The 23125-nt window shown below is 45.5% G+C and overlaps 1 protein-coding gene and 2 non-coding genes across 3 annotated transcripts in view; 2 read left to right on the top strand and 1 right to left on the bottom strand.

Moving 5' to 3' along the window:
- Positions 1 to 7665: 7665 nt before the first annotated feature.
- TRNAL-CAA (transfer RNA leucine (anticodon CAA)) lies at positions 7666 to 7773 on the top strand. Its single transcript has 2 exons — positions 7666 to 7703; positions 7728 to 7773. It is a non-coding gene; the product is annotated as a tRNA-Leu (tRNA).
- A 2134-nt stretch (positions 7774 to 9907) lies between these two features.
- TRNAQ-CUG (transfer RNA glutamine (anticodon CUG)) lies at positions 9908 to 9979 on the top strand. The gene has a single exon. It is a non-coding gene; the product is annotated as a tRNA-Gln (tRNA).
- Positions 9980 to 20170: 10191 nt separating this feature from the next.
- The window catches only part of BBS1 (Bardet-Biedl syndrome 1), a 61886-nt gene continuing 58931 nt past the window's right edge, over positions 20171 to 23125 (bottom strand). The window contains exon 17 of the mRNA XM_066582279.1: positions 20171 to 21857. Within this exon, the coding sequence (XP_066438376.1) occupies positions 21771 to 21857 (87 nt within the window). The 3' untranslated portion in view covers positions 20171 to 21770. The remainder of the gene's footprint in view (positions 21858 to 23125) is intronic.

Here is a 23125-nt window from a genome sequence, read left to right as displayed (position 1 = left end):
GGCAGTTAGGTAGGGGAGAGAAATAAGGGGAGCAGGCAAAGTCGATAAGTAAGTTACAATGCATATGATTTTTTTTGGCAAAGAGATGGAAATGTGTATAATACAAGATAGATAATAGATAATATGTATAATCCATACTAGGTGGATATATGTGTGTATATGTATATACTGTATGTGCAAATAGTTAACAGCTTGCTCTTAGGGGAGAAGAGGCTGTTGACATATAGCTGCGACTCTGTGTAGCCTTCCAAGGTCAGGAAGATAACAGCGAGAGAGCAAATGTAATAACATCCTTGGTTAATATCTTGGCTTGCTTGCAATGAATTGAAATGAATTTAATTAGTTATACTGTCTTAGTAGGCAGGGAAATATAGTAATTTCTAAGTTATATTCTTACTTATACAGGGGTTGAAAATGAATGTTGCAAGGTCCCAGCATATGTGTTAATTATGATTTTAAAATGCAGGCAATAGTTTGAGCTCAAAATTATTCAGTATGTGTTTCATAGTCGCGGAGAGATAACAGATTTATTTTAAAAAAGTGGGGGCTTTCAGAATTCACTCCAAATTCAGGGTCACAGATTCTAAAACACTTCAGTGTTTAATACAGCATATAATAGCTTCAGTAGATAAGAAATATAGAATATTTCAGTCACTCAGCAAACTTTTTCACATAATTTGTCAAAGATAGCGCTCATTCACAATCTCATCTCAATAGAATTATGTACTTTATAAAAATTATAGCACTCACCTCGGTGTTTTTCAGCTGATGTATGTATGTTTGTCAAACTTTTTTTGTCCATGCATCTGTATGGACTGGTACACCTTTAAAGGGGGGCGACGGAGCAGACTTGAGCGCATGGATGGATGTGAGTTAGTGACCCGTGTTCGGGCTGTGGTGGAATGTGTGATGTGGAAATTGACTGGGGGTAAAAGTCCTACCCCATGCATGGGACTTTGCTTGGTTGAGATGTGGACGTGTAGACGGTTAAGCTGAAATTAAGTTGAGAAGACGGACGCAATGTGCCAATATCGAAGGGGTGGAGCTATATGATGTAATAGTACGTAGTAATGTTTCATCCTTCCTGCACAAGGGAGGGGGGAGAATTTTGAGCAGCTAGTTTTTTTGTTTTGTTTTTTTTTCTCCTGTCTCAGATTTTGATAAGAAATTGCAGGCAGGAACAGACTAATAATGAATTCACTTAAAGGGATCTCACATTTCAAATATTAGTAGATGTTTTGTAGGTTATTCTTCCCCGGTGTAACTCATGTTTCTGTTATAGGTGCTAACATCTTACAGGCCTTATCTGCATCCATCAAATCTTTTTACAATGTTATAATAACTTAAACCCGGCTACTATTGTTCCAATTGAGTACCCTGGTTTAAAGGGGGGGGGGGGGAGAAGGCATAGGTGATCTAGGTATTGCAAATCAGCCATTTTTAAATTTTTTGCAAGCCATTTTTTGAATTTTTTAAATTTTTTGCAACAAGGTTCTAATCTTTTTCAAATAGAATACCAGTCTGATTGTCTAGCATTGATGCAACAAGAAAATTTAAGTTTAAAAAAAAAAAAAAAAAAAAAGTTACTGAAAGCCCTTGTTAATAATGCATATTTTGAGTTGTTTTTTATAGATGGTACCCAGGGTGATTGACGACTCCACACTGGATATACGGTGGTTACACAACAAGATGTCCTAAAAAGCAGAATGTCTCCGCATGTCGCAGTACAAGAAGCGGAACTAAAAGCACTCACGGAGGCGTGTGGAGTGGCCACAGGTAAGACGGCAAACATTTACACTGACTCCCGGTATGCATTTGGCATAGCTCATGATTACGGCCCAACATGGAAGGCCAGACAGTTTTTTACCACAGCGGGACAGCCAATTAAAAATGTTGCAGCGGTGCAGTCTCACGGAGGCCCTACTTCTACCTGACAAGGTGGAAAGCTCACACCAATTCCTACACCGGAGAAGCAAGAGGCAACGCCATCACAGACCACACAGCAAAAGCAGCGGCCCTCAAGCCGTGGAAGACAGAAGAAAAGAAGAATTTGACTAAACTTGGACTTTGATAAAAATCTTGGACTTTGATAAAAATCTTGGACTTTGATAAAAATCTTGGACTTTGATAAAAAATCTTGGACTTTGATATGAACTTGGACTTTGATTATAGCTTTGAACTTTGACTAAAACTACACATGGACTAAAAAGGGACGGCGTATGGTGAACAGTCAACAGAACTTGCTTACCATAGTCCCTGTGCCCAATGATGGCCCAGCTGACGCACGGAAAGACGCACCTCTCAAAGCAACAATGATGTCAACGCTTGAACAAGGACGGGTGGCTCCTTGGTTTTCTGTAGCTGCTGCATCATTTGTCCAATTTTGCATGATCTTTGCCATAAAGCAACAGGGCAGAAGTAAATTTGCCACACCACACTTGCCTAGACCACTCTACCCATTTCAGGGATTGCAAATTGGCTACACTCAGCTCCTACTTGTTGGGAAGCATGAATATGTGCTTGTTGTTGTTAATGCTTTTCAGGTTGGAGACCTACCCTGTTACCAAAATAAATAAGCAGGTAATCGCACAGAAGCTCATGAATGAGGTAATCCGCAGATATGGGGCACCGGAAGTGATTGAGTCAAACAAAGGTACACACTTCACAGGTGAAATAATGCAACACATTATGTCTGTTTTGGGTATATTCCAGGCTTTTCACACACCCTACCATCCACGGAGTAGTGGGAAAGTAGATACAAAAGGCAATGAAGAAAATGGTAAAATTTTGAATTGAGTGTCTTCCATTAGTTTTTCTTTTTTCCAGGAGGATACATGCCACAGTAGCTGAGTTTGGGGAATGATTTTCTTGTTAATTTTGTCCTAGGTTTCTCCAAGGAATTGTCAATAATGTATTCTGCAGTCTCTGCTTTTATCCCAGGTCCTACAGATGAGTGTCACTATCTGAAACCAGGTGACAGGGTCTATGTGAAAAAGTTTGAGAGAGAAACCCGGTTTTAAATGTCCTTACCAGATGTTGTTCACCATCCCAACTGCAGTCAAGCTCGAAGGAAAGCCCACTTGGATCCACACTTCGCACTGAAAAAACTAATGATCCTGTATATCCTTTACATGCTATAATTCCTCTAACACACACCTTTGACTACTGTACACTAGCCCCCTGTTACAGAACAAATTAATATAATGAAATGTGCAATAAGCCTACACTGAGGGTGAGAATCCAACACCGCATCGTGCTAGGAGAGACATTGACACTCCAGGTGGTAACTTTGATCCACATGTACACATAGATACAATAGGAGTGCCAAGGGGGGTGCGAGATGAATTTAATTCTAGAGATCAGGTTAAAGCAAGTTTTGAGTCCTTATTTGCTATTGTCACTGTTAATAATGTAGATTAGATGAATTATATCTATTACAATCAGCAGAGGTTTGTAAACTACACTAGAGATGCTTTTGCAAGGGTTAGCTGACCAGTTAGGGCCCACTGCATCCATGGCGTTCCAAAATAGAGTAGCCCTGGATATGATTTTAACAGAAAGAGGTGGGGTATGTAATTTCCTGTTTGTGTATTATCCCTTTAATGTGACCAAAATTTCCCTTGTTTGAAAAAGATGAAGAGCCAGTTCCGATAATGCCAACCAGATACGTTACCAGAAGAATGGAGAGATGGACTAGTACTGTGTCTGCCTCAGTCTCATAAGATGGACTGTCAGTGGATTTCCCATTTGCCTAGGGAAAGTGCAGAAGACCTTAGGTTCCGGCGAGGGCACACCCTGTGGGGTGTTAACTTGTACAGATAGAGGGTATGGAGGCCCGGAAATAAGCCCAGGGAATCCATGGCCTCCTTCTGAGGTTAGGTAGGGATCCCTTCCCTTTTAGGAGTAGGGACTTACGGGCAGTGGAGAAACCCTGACGCAAGGGAGAGACGACCGAGGAAGAGTGCAAGGTCTGATGCTTGATCTCCATATTAAGTTTTTTAGGGGGGTTTGTGAGGGTATATATATATTGCCATATGTGTTTTTCATGCTTTTATACCTGTATGCAAGTTTTATTCAATTCCAAATGAGAAAAAACTTTAATACTTCGCCTTACATCAGATATCCCAAGGCTGAGAGAGATGTTCTAAGAAATTCAGAGAAGATACGGAACCAGACACAAGGCCGCATGTACTTGGCCGATTTCCCAGAAGCGCTGGAACAAGATATCAAGATGTTCAAATGTACATGACTGTTATATGATTTTCACTGTCTCAGTCCGCAAATCCGGACTGCCCATATATGGTTATGAGCCCATCACCCCCTAGTGGTGAGAGGGCAGAGGGTATAAGATCTCATGTAATCTGTAATAAAGTGCGCAGTTTTTTCTCCCGTGTGAGGAGCTAGACCAGACTCCTGTGTGTGGTGTCTCTTCTTACGGCCGGCAACGGGGCAAGTGGGGTGGGCCGGATTGGTGCTGTACTTAGAATTTTAACCCTCATAGATAGACTGTAGGTAATAAGCCTGGATGTCTGACAGTTGAAGCTGCATCGTGATGTCATTAAGGCTCTATTATGACACGTACAGCTTGGAACCATAAATACTAGAGCACGGCAGCCATTTACAGCCAGTCTCCATTGGAAATGGAAGTGGGCAGAAATGTACTGGCCTATCTTCCCAAGATGCCACAGCAGCCGGACAAATTGTATGTTCGACAGAATGGCTGTTTTATTCAGCCCATAAGGGTGACTACCCACTACAGTTTTTTTTTTCACTGCGAAATTCGCAGCAGTTTTTTTTCTGCAGGGGTCTATGGGACTTAATGTTAAAATTGCGCAAAATTGCAATTTACCGCAAAATCGTGATTTTGTGCGACCGCGATTTTAACATTACAAGTCCCATAGATCCCTGCAGAAAAAAAACGCTGCGAATTTCGCAGTGAAAAAAAACAGGAGTGGGTAGTCACCCTAAAGGGGGAAACAGCAGCCTATAAAATCTGATTGGTCGCTGCTGCTACCATTTATTAAAAGGTAGGCTCAGTTCTTCCATGGGTAAGAATAAGGTAGGTACATAGGCAGGCAGGTAGGTTCAGTTTTTGTAGGTTGGGGAATGCTTATGGGCAAGGCCTTATGTCTGAACGGTGGCGCATGAAAGGGCAGGGAGGCCCGGCCCTGTGCATTCGCTGATCATTGGCGTCAGCTGCTGTCTGCTTTGAAGCATAAAGCAGGTTGGTTGCAATGCCCTAGTATGAGCGATACCTGGAACACAAGCCAGTCCCCAGGATACGTTCTAACTCAAGAGCACAATCACGTTGTGCCTGACCAATGTTTCCATCTTGGGTAATAGCACAGTCCTAAGCGATATGGAGTGGATTTGGCATATGAGCTGGTCTGTGGTTTGGCTTCCAACAGTACCTACCGCACACAGACGCTCGGTGGATACAATGTTGCGCGCTGGGGAAAACCCAATGCTGTCTGTCATTGCGCAGTTTTAATTCAAATATTTTCCATTACAGTTACTACTAGCCAAACAGTTTCTCAACATAATACAACCACTTGTCATCTGTTTGATAAAAATAATTTATCTAGAACAGGAGTATGAAACTAATTTTCACCGAGGCTCACATCAGCCTTATGGTTGCCTTCAATGGGCCAATTGTAATTGAAAGACTGTATAGTAAGTTACCCCCATATAGGACCCAATATTAACAGTGCCCTCATAGTTGCCCCAGTAGTAATAGTGACCCCCATAGTGACCTCAGTAATAATAGAGACCCTCACAGTGGCTGTAGTAATATTATCCCCCATAGTGGACCCAGCAGTAGTAGTGCCCCCCCACTGTAGCCCCAGTAGTAAGTGACCCCCACAGTAGGCACAGTAGTAATAGTGGCCCCTATATTGGCCCCAGTAGTAATAGTGGCTGGTATATTGGCCCCAGTAGTAATACTGACCCCCCATTCTGGCCACAGTAGTAATATTGACCCTCAACAGTAGCCTCAATATTAATAATGACCCCCCATAGTAGAACCGGTAGTAATGATGATGATTTAGCCGTTGAGTCGTTGCCGACTTTCAGTCACCTTGTGGATCAGCATACGCCATGCTTCCCTGTGGATTAATAGTGTCCACTATATTAGCCCCAGTAGTAATAGCGACCTCCATCCCCCTACTGGCATCTTGGCATTCCACTTAAGCAGCTTGCATCTCCAGTCTGGCAGACATGTATCAAATGCCTCAACCCTGACATCACAATCCTGCAGGAAACACATTGGCAAATTGGAGACCCATCTACTGTAAAACCTCCATGGATAAGCCATTCTGCAGCAGCCCCCTACGCATCCAAAAGTAAGGGAGTGCCATACATTCTACAGCAGTAAACGCTATATAAGGAGTTGTGTGTGAGGGTGGCCTTAGGCTAACTTCACACGAGCGGGTGCGATATCGGGCCGTGAAACGTTTGTGTCAAAACGTCCTCGCATCACTTCAGGAAAGTAGCGATCGTGGAGTGCTTCCCATTGTTTTCTATGGGTAAACCTCGCATTGCATTTGCCTGCACATTGCACGTCATGCAATGCTGTGCCAGCCATCCTTAGGGCTCCTGTCCACGGGCGATAGTCCATTGTGTTATCCGCGGTGATAATCCGGCCACGGGTAACGCAGTGAACACTTTCCATAGTGTTACTATGGAAAGCGCAGCCCCGAGATCTATGAGCGAAGAATCGTAGTGATTCTCCACTTGTGGGATTTAAATGGCGGCATGCCACAACTCAGATAGGCTCAGCACGGAGACCTGACAGCTCTCCCCCCTGCTCCCAGCGGTGCAATATCACTAGCGATATTCCGTCACGGCCGTGGACAGTGCATTTCCATGCACACACGTGGATTTGTTTTGCGTGAAAAATAAAATCTCAGCATGCCCCATTTTACCACGGATTCAGGCGGATGGGCTCCATTGAACTCTATGGAAGTGACCAATCTCCAATGCATCCAGAATTCAATTGCAGATGCATTGCGAATTTGTAAGCGGATATCTCTCTGGTTGCGTGGAGACCAAGCAGGGCGGCAGGGAGGAGGGGTAAGGCAGTCACTTTAGGATTGCAATTATTTTTCTGCGCAGACGATCTGCAGTGTATCTGTCTACATCCGCGCGGAAAAACAAAATCACATCTGTGATTGCAGGCACGCATTTACAAATAATTTCTGCACTGACTCGCAGGTGTTCAGCTGCAGAAATCTGTGCGTGTCGTGGACATGAGGCCTTTATGTACTACCGGCTGTTCCTCAGCATCTGTCAGGTAATCACTGCTTCCCTTGTACTACGGCCGTCCTGAGTGTGGAGAATCTGTCGCTTTGAGCTCTCGTAGAGCCATTATTAGCCATCGCAGGGTGGGAAGCGGATGATTTACCTGCGGTTACCTATACAGATACGTCAGTTCGCCTGCCTATATCCCAGACTGACGGCTCTACATAGAAATTCTCTGCAAATGAAGGCTGCATTGTGCTCTGCTGAGTGATTCCCGGCGCTGAGCTCTGCACGGTGCCGCAGCAGATCACGAGGTAGGTGCAGCCCCTGAGAGCTGCAGCATAGAATGTTCCAGACAGAGTTTATAGACACGTCACCGGCAGTATGCAGCCTCATGTACAATCACTGAGCATGTCTCCTTGTAGTGTCAGGATGGCCGAGTGGTCTAAGGCGCCAGACTCAAGAGGCAACTCTTCCCTAGCTGGGTGTTCTGGTCTCCGAATGGAGGCGTGGGTTCAAATCCCACTTCTGACATATCTTTTTTTTTTTTTCTCCTTTAATTTAAATGTAATGTAAATTTATTTTCCTTGTACAATAAAACATAATGTGATCTTTAGTAAGGACCCTTTTTCACAGAAATATTACTGTTCAGAATCTCACTAGATTGGTTATAATTGAGATTTGCACATTCAGTGTAAACGCTGCCAGCAACTGCATGACTATAATTTCTTCTTCTAGGCCACTCTCACACATGTTCATAAAACGCTGCGCAAAATCGCAGCATTTTTACCGCGATTTCGAGCCCCGTTTTTGTATGCATGTTACAGTGTTCAACAGCGTGCTTTAACCCATCCTTGTGATGGGTGATGAGGTGCGTTAAAAAGCGTGAAAACGCACAAAAAACAGAACAGACAGCACTTGAAAATCGCGGCGTTAGAAATGTGAGCTAATCGCGGTAAAAAGTGGCCGTTGTGGGAGCGGCCTGATTGTTCATTGTTCAGTTTGTGCCAACAAAAAATCAAACAGAAAATCGTCCTGTTTAAACAGTCGTTCATCCATGTCTCTTTACTGTGAATGGTGGCGGGCGGCCAGAAGCGATCTCCAGCCCGCTCCGCCTCCATTCACTGAGCAATCATCCCTCCTGCTGAAAGCTGGGACAAGTGCTGGGCACTTAAACGCCAAACAGTCATCCCATGTAAAAGGACCGTGTTCGTTTAAAAAAAAAAAAAAACCCACTGAGGAGGTCCTACTAAAATGTAACTTTTAAGCTAACTTCACAAGGAAGTAGCGATCATTTTTTTCAATGGTAAAACCTCGCTTCGCACCGCATGCCCTTAGTATTGAAGACAATGGGAAATGCGATGCGAGGGCACGCCCCAAACATACGATGTGCTGCGATTTGTTTCCTGCATCGCGTCTTGCAAGACACAAATCTTGCAAATGTGAAAACGGCCTTAATAATATAGAAAATAATAAAAACAGATGCTACATGGGCATATATCCAAAAGATATTCCCACCATGCTATTTCCACAGATGCAGATGCCAGATAATTAGGAAGTAGAGTGGCCCCCACCAAAGGTAAAAGACATCTCTTCTGATCTCACGCTATCCCTATGACGTAAGGGTACGTCCAGTTGCAGGAAGTACCCCGCAGCCATGACTTACCCATACTTCATATGGAGGGAAGGGGTTAAGGACTCCTTCATGCAAGCGCTGTCAGAACCAGTATAGCCGCATGCAAAGATCTTGGCAATACTACTCTAAAGGTCGTGTGAACGGGCTAATTCTAGCTACTTGAAGTAGGCTGTTCACATGATCCGAGGTGTGGGCTACGTGCTTTCCAGCTCCCTTAGGCTGGGGTCACACAGGGCGGATTTGCCGCGGTTTTGCCGCGGTTTGCCGTTGCATATCCGCACTGCGGCAAAACCGCTGTGTTTGCACTGCAATGCAGCACAAAGGAGATTTGCCAAAAAGCTGTTCTCACAGGACGGATTTTTTCCGCACAGCCGCAGTGCGGAAATGCAACTGCGTCGCGGTTTTAAAAGATGCAGCATGGTTATTCTTTGGTCGTTTCTGCAGCGCTTTTTTGTCCATAGACCTCTATGGACGCAGCCAAAACCGCACCAAATACGCGACAAAAGTAAAAAACCGCTGCGGAAAAAAACGCTTGCGTTTTTCCGCACAAAAATCAGCAGCAAAATCCGCAAGCCAAAATTAACCTTTGAAGCGGTTTTGCCGCAGAAGCAGTTCTTCTGCGTCAAAACCACAACGGAAAAACCGCAGCAAAACCGCAACAAATCCGCCCTGTGTGACTCTAGCCTTAGGAGTGCATGAAAAGGACGGAGCAAAGATAGGACAGGTCCTATCTTTGTGCGCACCTCGGAGCTTAGATGTGAGTTTGCACTCGTATGTCCTATATTAGATGTGCAAATTTAGCGCGTCTAACAATCGTTCATGTGAGTGCTTCTATAGGAAACCGTTGGTTCCTATAGAAGCACGTCCTGTGCGAGCCTTTAATACGCGTGGACAGCGCTGGTCTAAACGAGCCCTAATGCACATAAGAGGCTGGTCACTAAAGGGTTAATTGTACAGGCCCTCAAAAAACAAAAGTCAGTACAGGATATAGAACATATAACATCACAACTTACAGGGGTGATTATCAGCAAAGGTTCCATGGTGTAATGGTTAGCACTCTGGACTCTGAATCCAGCGATCCGAGTTCAAATCTCGGTGGGACCTAACGTTTTAGCTGATTTATTTTAATTGAAAAGATTTGTTACAGTGATATCTACCAATGTTTCATCTTAAACATTTGAATTCCATAATTTTTGTGAATGTGTTTCCTATTTTAGTACTTCAGGAAACGTATTTTTATAGTAGGAGACTTTCTTCTTGTGTTTGCATTACTACTTATGTTTGATTAGTTTCAATAAAACTCTATTTGCTTTCGAGTCCATTCGGAACACTTTATACAAGAAAACAGATCCCCAGGGGAAAAAAAATTCAGCCTCCCCGTCGGGGAATCGAACCCCGGTCTCCCGCGTGACAGGCGGGGATACTTACCACTATACTAACGAGGATTAGCACTGTGAGGCCCTGGAATGTTCTGACCTGAAGCTCAACACTCGCACTAAATACTATGTATTCAGCACCATGACAGACTCCAGCTAATGCTAGTCGTTGGGCTACATACTTCCGGCACTTTTATTCTACTTAAAGGGGTTGTCCCGCGGCAGCAAGTGGGGTTATACACTTCTGTATGGCCATATTAATGCACTTTGTAATATACATTGTGCATTAATTATGAGCCATACAGAAGTTATAAAAAGTTTTATACTTACCTGCTCCGTTGCTAGCGTCCTCGTCTCCATGGTGCCGACTAATTTTCGCCCTCCGATGGCCAAATTAGCCGCGCTTGCGCAGTCCAGGTCTTCTCCTGTTCTCTATGGGGCTCCGTGTAGCTCCGCCCCGTCACGTGCCGATTCCAGCCAATCAGGAGGCTGGAATCGGCAGTGGACCGCACAGAAGAGCTGCGGTCCACGGAGGCAGAGGATCCCGGCGGCCATCTTCACAGGTAAGTATAGAAGTCACCGGAGCGCGGGGATTAAGGTAAGCGCTCCGGTGAGCTTTCTGTACGTCCCTGCATCGGGGTTGTCTCGCGCCGAACGGGGGGGGGGGGTTGAAAAAAAAAAAAACCCGTTTCGGCGCGGGACAACCCCTTTAAGCGCATAGCCAGAAAGGTTCATACATTCAGGCAGTACACGATAAATTAGTCCAGATTTCATAAAAACGGTCTGCAGCAGAATAGGGGAGACAGATTAAGGTCAGGTTCTACGAGCTTGAACTACAGCCAATCCTCGTTAGTATAGTGGTAAGTATCCCCGCCTGTCACGCGGGAGACCGGGGTTCGATTCCCCGACGGGGAGGCTTTTTTTTTTTTTGTCCCCGCGCTCGATATCGGGGACGGGAAACGCAATGGTCACCATAAGGCCGGCTTCACACGAGCGTGACGGGCTCCGCAGCGGAATATTCCGCAGTGAAGCCTGTCACGGCGCCCCCCAGAGACCCCATACTTACCAGCGGAAGATAGCGTGAAGACGCTTCCCCGCCCACCGCCGTCGCGTCATGTGACACGCCCACGGCGTCACATGACGCGGCCGGCCGTGTCACGTGAGGCGCCGGCCGCATCATATGACGCGGCGGCGGTAGGCGGGAAAGCGTTTTCACGCTATCTTCCGCTGTGTTACAGCGGGAGATAGCGTGAACGGACGGCTTCCATTGACTGCAATGGAAGCCATCAGCGCGTACACCCGCGGCAAATAGAGCATGCTGCGGGTGAGGACGGGAGATTTCACGGTGCGAAATTCCGCGATGGAATTCCGCATCGTAAGCATTGAGCTATTAGGTTCAATAGAACCTAATAACAGGGGGCAACGCAGCTGATTTTTGCCGCGAATTTACGCGGTGTAAATCCGTTCGTGGGAAGGAGGCCTAAGGCCGCCTGCAGACGAGCGGGTCGGATCCAATGGAAGCAGTCCGCGCGTACACCCGCGGCAAATAGAGCATGTCGCGGGTGAGGTCGGGTGATTTCATGGTTCAGAATTCCGCGGTGGAATTCCCACCGTGAGCCCTGAGCTATTAGGTTCAATAGAACCTAATAGCTGCGGGCAACGCGACGGAAATCCGTCCGTGGGAAGGAGCCCTATGGCCGGCTGCACACAGCCGTGACGGCCATGTGGAGCCGGCCTAAGGAAAGAGTAAGGAATGAATTTCAACTGTTCTGTCAAAAATTATGAAGTGTGCATCTGGAAGCCAATGAGAATAGAAACTTAAATAAATATGTTCACTTCCAAAGGAAGGCTGCAGCAGAACAGCGAGCGTCCGGGCCTGTTCAAAACCCGCCGCTAAGTGCCGCGGGTTTTGAAGCAGCGCTTCTCCCGGCGGAAATCTTGTGGTTTTTCGCTGCGGCCAAACCGCGAGATTTCCACCGAGATTCCGCTGTGTGGGAACCCAGGCTTACGGAGGCCGCCAGCATTCCTATACCAGGCCAGTTGTGGTCCGCGGGTCATATGTTGTGCAGGCCTTCTATGAATGCTTTAAGAATATGGTTCCTATCATTGGGGCCCTCACCATTCAGAACGCCTAGCCTATTCACAACACCTCCCAGTGGCGGCTTTTATACACACACGTACTTATTTGAAGATAAGTCTACAGAGTATACAATGTCCTCTGGCTGACACATTTAGGCTGGGTTCACACGGGGCGGATTCTCAACGGAAATCTCGCGGTTTGGCCGCAGCGAAAAACTGCGAGACTTCCGCCGGGAGAACCGCTGCTTCAAAACCCGTGGCGGTTTTGAAGCAGCCCGGCCACTTGCTCTTCCACTGCGGCCGGCGCTCCTATAGAGGAGAGCGCGGCCGCAGCGAAAGGAAAAAAAAACAAAAAACGAACATGCTGCGGCCGGCAAATCCGCGCTGCAGCGGATTTGCTGTCCCGTGTGGACGAGATCTCGTCCACATGGCTGGCTAATCCTGGGATTAGCGGCTGCACGCGGATTTGCCGCGGCAAAATTCCGGATGGAATGTCCGTGGCAAATCCGCCCCATGTGAACCCAGCCTTAAAGGGATTTTCATACAAACATCACTTATCAACTACAGGTAATACCTGATTGCTGGGAGCCCCTCCAATGACTACAAGGGTCCTGAGCACCCTAGATCTCCTCACTGCATGACCAGAGTGAGGAAGATCTCAGCTGGAGCAGCAGTCAAGCATGCATGCTGCTGCTCCATTCAATGTCACAACGGAAAGGCCAGGACACTCAACTGAGCGCACTTTGTGATTGAGAACCCAGACCCAGCAGTGAAAACTTCTGACATGTGCCTACTAGATGTTAAAACTTTTCTGAAAAGATAGATACACCTTTAAAGCCAATTGCGTGAACGAAGAATGGCCGACCAAGTCACAGCTCTTTTTCATGATTTTAACATGGCTGGCTGTGGCGTCTTGCAGTGGCACTCATGCTGCAGCCCCGAGATAAAGGGAGCCCCCACAGGGATGAAGGGAGTTCCTGCAAGGGATTCAAGCATCGGGCGAAAAACCGGTTGTAGAATCCCTTCATTCCCGTGGTGGGGGAATGACTTCATCACCTTGGTCATTCCCTTTATTGTTCTGGCGGCCAGCCAAGGGAGGGAGTTTTAGGCCTCATGTCCACGGGCGGGTCGCATTCCGTGCAGGGAATCCAGCAGTGAATCCAGCCCTGCCCGCGGCCGGTGAACCCTATTTACCTGTATTTAAATGACTGTGGGATCCCCAGCGTCCACACGGATCCTTCCACTTCCGCGTTCACTGTACTGCGCGTGGTCTTCACGGCTCGCCGTCATCATGCGCTGTAAAGTTTCCTTTTTCAAATTTCCTGTTTTCTTGCGGGATCCGCAGCACTTCTGCAGTGTCAGTCCCGGATCAGACGGCTTCAATGGAGCCATCCCTGCGTGATCTGCAGAGAAATGGAGCATGCTGCGATTTCCGCAAATCAAACCTGCCCATGGACATTGGGCCTTACACTGCGAGTTTCCCTTCATCCCCGCAGGAATGTTAAACTCCTTCCCTTTGCCGGCCGGCTCACATAGTCTCCTATAGGAGTCGACAGAGCCACCAACGTTGTTCCAATCGAAAGATAGGACAGGTCCTATCTTTTGACAGGCGCGATTTTTTGACGCCAAGAATTCTCTATGTCCTATCTTTTGACGCACAATTTTTTAGGCACCTCAAAAAAAAATTGTTTGTCTGAAAGAATCCATTAGGTTCTTTTGATGCGATTTTTGGACACACCTACTCTGCACCAAAATGCCGCTCATGTGAAAAAGGCCGAAGGCTGTGTTCAGATCGATACTGTGCTTTCCGTTTATATTGGAAACTACGGTGCATTACTGGATCTGTTTAACAAATGACATCACCGATGCCTGATGGACTCATTGACTTCTATTGAGGCATGTTGGGTTCCACTGAGATCTCCAGGACTTTGACAGAAAAATATGGAATGGAACCTGCAATGCAGATGTGAAGAGCCTAGTAGAATAAAGAATATACATAACATTGCATGAATATAGAAATCAAAATAAGATGAAGAGAATCGGCTCTTGTTTTACGTTACTGAAGGGTAACTGCAGGGTGCAAAATCATGCCGGCATGTAACAGTCAAAGAAAGGGCATTTATAGGATAAGCAAGGTGAGCAGGAGGAGTGATGTAGATATAGCAGGGTTCAGCCCGATAGCCCCTTCCGTATATTGTATTATGTGTCATTCACAGTTGAAGGAGTTGTGCCATGAAATACAGTTAGCCCTATGCATTAGAGGGGAGAATTGTTGAATTGACTTCTAGTTGATCCTGTTATTGCAAACAAGAAAGCTGAAAACAGCACAGAAAGCCTTGGGTGATGACAAGAAATAGCAGCGGAGATAGACTTTAATGTTTCTTTACGCTTCTTTTATTACATTTTAGGATAGTTTAAAAAAAATAATAGTCCTGTAGCATACTTTCTACAAAAATACGTAATATGCAGAGTACTCTACAATAAATAGGAAACGGAATAGCTGTATTAAAAAAACAGACATGGTGAGAAATTTATCAAATGGAGTGGAAGAGTTTTCCTTAGAAGTGAAAGGTGCGCTAGAAAGCATGCATGACCACCGCTCTATTCACACTGGGGTCCTGCGACCCCATTCATATGGTTGTTAGGGGTCCCAGAGGTGAGACCCACTGCAATCATACATATATCACCCATCCTGTGATGATGTTGGTGGGCGAACTCCTTTATGACTCTACCTTTAAAGAGAATACGTCACATTGGACATGCAGTGCTATCTGTGGGCAGCACAATATAAAGCAGGAGGAGTTGATCAGACTGAGGAACACCTTTGTGGGACAAGATACAGTAGGACTTGTATTTCATTCCTTTAAATCCCTGCTCTTTGCATGCTTAGGAATCCTCTGGGAGGTGTTAGCAGTGACTGTCGGCTATCTCTGTTAGCAGTCATATGAGGAAGCCTGTCAATAATTGCAGAGAAAGACACAAAAACAAAGAAGTGTTGCTCAGAAAGGTACCCAAGAGTGGCGATCAGAAGGATTCAAAATATACAACCAACATACTTATATCCAGGCCGGTGACAGACACCTTAAGGTCAGGTGTGTCTCTTCCTGGATATGTGAGTACATTAGTTGTGTATTCAGAATCCTAATCACCTACCTTTGGGTACCTTCTAGAGTACTACTACTTTACTTTTATATACACAATAGTTCAGACAGCGCCAACGGATATTAAACAGGCTCCAAATGTGCTTTTTCTCCTATCCCCCGTAAAAGAGGAGAGCTGCAATGACAGTAAGGGGGAACTCTCACCAGGAGAGTGAACCCCCAATAAAAACAAACGGTAGGGTTTCAGTAAAAAAGCTATGCGCTCACAAAGATAGCAAACAAGTAAAGCGGAATGTATACGATATCCGTCCTGTAAGGGACGGAAAAGGAAATAAAATAGAAAGGCACTTACTCGAAAGGAGGGGGGTGTATGAAACAAGAAGCCCCCTCCTCTAAGTGCTGACTCCTCTAGGTCCTCTTAGTTGCCGATGGAATTTGCAGGAAGCAAGTTGATTTGTTCGGTTTTATTTGTCTAAAAACAAATTTACAGGAAGGCAACGCGTTTCGGTGCAGCATGCACCTTTCTCAAGCCTATGCATACATAAATATAAAGCATACATTTACTCACATTTATAGATCTCTGAGTAACACTTTCGATTTGTGTGTGGCTCCATTTTCTGGGTGGGGTTATGTGATCTAGAGGGAGGAGACTGTGGTAATAGGTCCGTATGTGTCACATGTTCAATATGGTGACGTGGCCGCATTCACCGGATGTGCTATGTGGCACTGTGTTTTACTTTCGCTTCGGTAGTAGCGTGGTAACGCTGCTCAAGCGTGCCACGTCATCACGGAAGGTGATTGGTCACATGACCTGATGACGCGATCGCGCTGTCAGTGCGTTCCGCGACATCCTGGGAGAGCCGGTGGATTAGTGATGTGGTCACGTCGGACGTACATACCGCCTGTACTGTGAGTCACATGATTCTGACTTAGAGTCTAAGCTTCTTATGTTGCTATGGAGAGCGGTCACGTGACTGTTCGGTGTAGTAGAATGCTATTCTAGCATTCTCTGTCTCTATAGAGACTGCGCAGTATAATCGCTATAGAACGTGTAGCCGTTCTTTGTAGGGTAAGTGTGCGTTTTTTTGCACCATAGCATAAAGGCCTCATATTTAAAGATACATATGCATTCTATTTTTTTTTTAAAAAGACAAACAGTAAATTTTTCTTGATCAATAACAACCAGGGTAAGGCCTCCTTCCCACGAACGGATTTACGCCGCGTAAATTCGCGGCAAAAATCCGCTGCGTGGCCCCCTGCTATTAGGTTCTATTGAACCTAATAGCACAATGCTCACGATGCGTAATTCCACCGCGGAATTACGCACCGCGATTTCTCCCGTCCTCACCCGCAGCATGCTCTATTTGCTGCGGGTGAGGACGGGCTGTACGCGCTGACGGCTTCCATTGCAGTCAATGGAAGCCGTCCGTTCACGCTATCTCCCGCTGTAACCAGCGGGAGATAGCGTGAAAAAACGCTTCCCCACCTACCGCCGCAGCGTCATTTGACACGGCCGGCCGCGTCACGTGACACTGCCGGCCGCGTCACGTGACGCGGTGGGCGTGTCACACGACGCGACGGCGGTGGGCGGGGAAGCGTTTTCACGCTATCTCCCGCAGGTAAGTATAGGGGCTCTGGGGGGCGCCGTGACGGGCTTCACTGCGTAATATTACGTGGCGGAGCCCGTCACGCTCGTGGGAAGGAGGCCTAAGTGTGCGTTTTTTGCACCATAGCATAAAGTCCTCATATTTAAAAATACATATGCATTCTTTTTTTTTAAGAAAACAAACAGTAATTTTTTCTTGTTCTATAACATCCAATAAAAAATAGATACAAATGAATATAAATATATATTGATTAATAGGTTTTACATAAAAGAAACTTATTTTTTGTTAAAAACAAAAAAAAATAAATAAATAAAAAAATAACATATAGTGTCATCATATATGTTTTTTATATATATACCAAAGTATATCTTATGGCCTGTATTACCTCTTGGATGGCGGGGAAGAAGTGTGTTTGGTGTTTTTATGTATACACCAAAGTGTATCTTGTAGGCATAAATAACTTTTTAGATGGTGTATTAAATTACATTGCAGAAAAAAATGTATTTACCACTGTATTTAAAAGTTCTTTTCCAGTGCTTCATTGAGCCCCTGGGGGAATAATGTCTGCATTTTAAATATCCAGTACATTTCTCTTCTTTTCAATAGAGAGAAGAGACCTGGTTTTATTGTTTCCACTGGGACAACTTTCAGTCCTGTGGGATCCCTATTGTGTGTTAATTTGAAATGACGAGAAACACTGTGTTTTTCAAAGCCTTTGAGGATGTTATTTCTGTGTCTATTAATACGTATTCGGAGGGCGTTAATCGTGCGACCAATGTATTTAAGGCCGCACGGGCATTCAAGTAGGTAAATGACATAGTTTGTGCTGCAGGTCATCAGAGATTTCAGTGTATGTTCTTTTCCGGATTGAGGTAGTGGGATTTCCTCCTTACCATTCATAATAGATGTGCAACATTTGCATCTTGCCAGTCCGCATTTGTATGCACCCTTAATGGGCTTCATGATGCTATTTCTTGTGGATGTTTCTTTGTTGATTTCTCGTTGTTTTGGTCGGGATGGGGCTATTAAGTCCTTTATTGTTTTGTTCTTGCGAAATATTATAAGTGGTCTATCGGTTATTGTTTTTTTGAGAAATGGGTCTTCTTGTAGGATATTCCAGTTTTTCAGAAGTATTTTGCGTATATTCGTATGTTGTGTGCTGTATTTCGTTATGAAGCCAGATTTGAACGAATCCGTGTTCTTTTTGGGTTCTTCTTTTTCTTCATCTTCCTCGTTTGTTGTTCTATTTATTTGTTCTGTCGTTGGTTCTGAATTGAGGGCTTTCTTGTAAGCTGTGTCAATGAGGGGGGTGGGGTAGTTCTTCTCCTTGAAACGTTTTTTTAAAATTGTTGATTGATCCTTGAAGTCTTCAATTTTAGTGCAATTTCTCCGTAATCTAATGAATTGCCCGTAAGGGATGTTGTTTTTCCAACCCTTCGCATGACAACTGTTATATTTAAGATAACTGTTAGTATCTGTGGGTTTGAAAAAAGTTCTTGTATGTATTTTTTTTTTTTAAGAAGCTTAGACTCTAAGTCAGAATCATGTGACTCACAGTACAGGCGGTACGTACGTCCGACGTGACCGCATCACTAATCCACCGGCTCTCCCAGGATGTCGCGGAACGCACTGACAGCGCGATCGCGTCATCAGGTCATGTGACCAATCACCTTCCGTGATGACGTGGCACGCTTGAGCAGCGTTACCACGCTACTACCGAAGCGAAAGTAAAACACACAGTGCCACGTAGCACATCCGGTGAATGCGGCCACGTCACCATATTGAACATGTGACACATACGGACCTATTACCACAGTCTCCTCCCTCTAGATCACATAACCCCACCCAGAAAATGGAGCCACACACAAATCGAAAGTGTTACTCAGAGATCTATAAATGTGAGTAAATGTATGCTTTATATTTATGTATGCATAGGCTTGAGAAAGGTGCATGCTGCACCGAAACGCGTTGCCTTCCTGTAAATTTGTTTTTAGACAAATAAAACCGAACAAATCAACTTGCTTCCTGCAAATTCCATCGGCAACTAAGAGGACCTAGAGGAGTCAGCACTTAGAGGAGGGGGCTTCTTGTTTCATACACCCCCCTCCTTTCGAATAAGTGCCTTTCTATTTTATTTCCTTTTCCGTCCCTTACAGGACGGATATCGTATACATTCCGCTTTACTTGTTTGCTATCTTCGTGAGCGCGTAGCTTTTTTACTGAAATACTACTTTACTTTTGTCTCTGTGTCACTATTACTTGCCTAGTCACCCTCTGAGGTGGCTCACCTCAAACAGTTATTAGGTGGTTTATCCTTGGAGTTAGGTGATTGACCTCGATTTCCTTTGGTTTAACAAAGATCTCTTTGGATATCAGCGTGGAACCCTCTGGTGCCACACAGTCAATGGGTCCCTGTATAGTTAATAATTTGCATTATAATATATAGCAGTTGGCACCGCTGAGCTTTCTCCTTCCCATGTTGATCTTTTATAATCACTGCATAGGATTGCCCACTGGACTGGTTAGAAAAGAAACAGGAGGTATTTAGCGGAATTAAAATACAAGTTGTAGCTTTTCCTGCTGACCAGATACCCGGGAAAAAGTTTACCAAGCCCGGTATTTCCAATGTCGGTCTTAATATAGTTTACACTGCAGCATGAAGAGAGTAATATATGAAGAAGCACAGCATCTTGGCTCCTCCATGCACTTACACAGAAATCAATGCCAGTTCCTGGCATAAGGCCTCCTTCCCACGAACGGATTTACGCAGCGTAAATTCGCGGCAAAAATCCACTGCGTGGCCCCCTGCTATTAGGTTCTATTGAACCTAATAGCACAATGCTCATGATGCGTAATTCCACCGCGGAATTACGCACCGCGATTTCTCCCGTCCTCACCCGCAGCATGCTCTATTTGCTGCGGGTGAGGACGGGCTGTACGCGCTGACGGCTTCCATTGCAGTCAATGGAAGCCGTCCGTTCACGCTATCTCCCGCTGTAACCAGCGGGAGATAGCGTGAAAAAACGCTTCCCCACCTACCGCCGCAGCGTCATTTGACGCGGCCGGCGCGTCATTTGACGCGGCCGGCGCGTCACGTGACACTGCCGGCCGCGTCACGTGACGCGGTGGGCGTGTCACACGACGCGACGGCGGTGGGCGGGGAAGCGGCTTCACGCTATCTCCCGCAGGTAAGTATAGGGGCTCTGGGGGGCGCCGTGACGGGCTTCACTGCGTAATATTACGCGGCGGAGCCCGTCACGCTCGTGGGAAGGAGGCCTTAATCTGTTGGCCTGGAGCGGTCACGCCTGCTCCCGACAAGCCACAAAACATTTTCGGGAAAGTGGCAAGGGCAGTGTAAAAACAAATGTCACAAGTTTTGTCACAAGTGGGGCTTGCAACAAAATCTGCAAACTTTTTACCACCACAATTCTAGCATATAAGCCATCATAAATACCTCCCCATGTTCTTATTCCTTACGGCTTTAAAAATACATAGAGATTCGTTGGAGTCATTTACAGAAATGATGCAGTAATACAGAAATATGGTTTACATACATTCCCGACTTTCTGTAAGTTATCAATGCTATTTTTCTCCTATGTGCTCTGCCAGTGAAGTTCACATAATGTAATTTTTTTCCAATTTTGATCAACACAAAACTGAATACAAAATTAAACATTTAACATACATGCCTAAGCTCATATTCACATGGCTGAGAGCAAGCTGTATGTGAGATTCTCAGGCACAACTTGCATCACAAAGTACAGACACTCTGCATGTGCTGTCTGATGTGCAGGACACGGTACATTACATGTGCTATTCTCATGCGAGACTCGAAGACGCAACTTGCATCACACTGAACATGGACACACCGTCTGTGTGCCGTCCGACGTGTGGGACACAGTACATTACATGTCTTATTCTGAGGCGAGGCTCGCATAAGAAAAGGACAAGTAGCGATCTTTCAAACTCAGACAATCAGAGTGAAAAAAAAAAATCAAAGGAATGCGTTCTTTTTCTATGCAAGTTCTGTTAACCTCAAACACAGACACAACTTCCATGGAATTCTTGCCTGTGTGAATATACCTCTACTACTACTTATTAATGAAATTCAACAACTTTTAATTTGGTGTCTGGAGAATTATATCTAGTAATGAAATGGCAAGAAAAGACACTGAAAAGTATGTTCACTTGGGTCAGAGGTACTGCAGGTTTTCTGCAGTGCAATTAGCTGCAGACCATCCCCATGCTGCAGAGAAAAATCTGCAATAAACCAAACTGCACATGGCAGAACTTTTGAAAGTTTTCCAATATATGATATGGTACGTTAAATGGTACCATTGAAAAGCACCACTTGTCCCACAAAACAAGCCTCCATGTAGCCATTTATATTGCTGGAAACATTTAAAAAAATTATGTTTTTTTTTTTAATAAGTGGGGATGAAAGACTGAGGACAAAAAGGGAACAAAATGGGCAGCAAAGGGTTAAATCCGCAGTTTATGCTGCAGATAGTCGCTGCAGATTTTACTTCAACGGTAGTGAAATCCGCAGAGAATCCACATTATTTGGTACAGATTTTTTAACATAGAAAATCCGCGGTGTGTGAACAAGCCCTGAGAAGTGCAGTTTTCTAAGTGTCCAGAAAAAGAAATCTTGTTCTTGAACATCGAAATCCCTAGACCTTCTAGTTTTCTTTGTTTCGTTGCTGGATACAGCTCTGTAGAGGTCTTCTGTTCAGCCAGCCAGAAGGCCTTCACTGACCGGCATGTTGATGTGTGCTGTAAGCAGCGGTGCACTTTTTCCCTCCCTCAGGACAAAAACCTTGTCAAAGAGAAAATATGAAATAATCAATAAGCAAATGAATAAATGCTTTTCCAGCAGCAACAGGTTCACCTACAAAACCCAACCGCAGAAACAGGCTTCCCTACTAGGCTCTGTTAGCTCCCTTTTTAAGAACTGTTCTCAGATAAAAAGCTAGACTCACTGGTTCAGTCCCCGCTGCTCTATTGCAGCTGCTCTGATCTTTGCCATAGGGGTTTGCTTGCACTAGACCACTGAGGCCAGCGATTGAGTAATTATTAGTAAATAGTAAATCATTATTACAGTCGTGCAATTAAAGCCCAGTAGAGAGGAGGAGAGTGGTGGCACTGAAGCAGCGATGGGCCAAAATGGTAAAAATACAGATAGTTGATTTTTTTTAGTTTTTAATATTTTTTTCTCTAAATGTAGAGAAATTGTTTAGGGCCAAAAAATGTTGACCCCCTCATTTGCCAATAGCTGGCTGCTTACAGTATCCTCCTGTTAGCAGGGTGCAGAGTCTTTCAGGAGCATGGATGAGGTAAGTGAAAAATGGCTGCCTGCCTGGTACTGTTATGGGGATATTGTGGGTATTATTGTATCTTGACGCCACTGGAAGCTAGGGGTTTGACAGGGCGAATGCCCCTGTCACACCCCTAGCTCCCGATCAGGTCAAGCCTTGAAGGTCCTAGCAGCGTGTGCATTGCTTTTTGGCAGCCGTGCTGGCTTAGGGTGAGGGTTTGTTTTCCACTAAGGCTTACATTATGAGCAGTTAATAAAGTAAGCCTAAGAAGAAAAGTAACCCTCACCTAAAGCCAGCACAGCCACCAACAAGCAATACACACGCTGCACCATGGACTCTCACAGCTTCTCAGGGATGCGTCCCGCCCGCCCGCCGGATAAGCCCTCTGTCCCAGCCACGGGCTGTGTGTTGCGTTCTGGGCACCGGCTGCCTGCTTAGCCCACGCCGGCGCCTGTCTGTTCCGTCACGCCTGCTGGCCCGCTCACACTTCGTTTCCATGTGCCGGCTCTGCAGACGCAACTGCTGCTGTAGTCCTGCGCTATTGCCTTCCATCCAGTGACCGGAGTGCCCAGCGGCTCTGTCCAATCCCTGCTGTGGTGCTGCAGACTGCGGTGGCCACCTGTCAGACTGTCTTCTTCCTGCTGTGCTGTGGACTCCCTTCTGCCAGGCAATATGTCAAACTGGCATAGGAAGGAGGGGGCCGGCTTGTGTGCCGCTGCTGGGGAAGAGCCTTGTAGCTGGGGCTGCAGCGGGGGCCGATGTATGCTTT

This window comes from Eleutherodactylus coqui, chromosome 11, assembly GCF_035609145.1.
Source record: "Eleutherodactylus coqui strain aEleCoq1 chromosome 11, aEleCoq1.hap1, whole genome shotgun sequence".
NCBI classification, from domain to species: domain Eukaryota; kingdom Metazoa; phylum Chordata; class Amphibia; order Anura; family Eleutherodactylidae; genus Eleutherodactylus; species Eleutherodactylus coqui.
The sequence above is the reverse complement of the archived record's forward strand: the minus strand, read 5'-3'. Positions and strand labels throughout refer to the sequence as shown.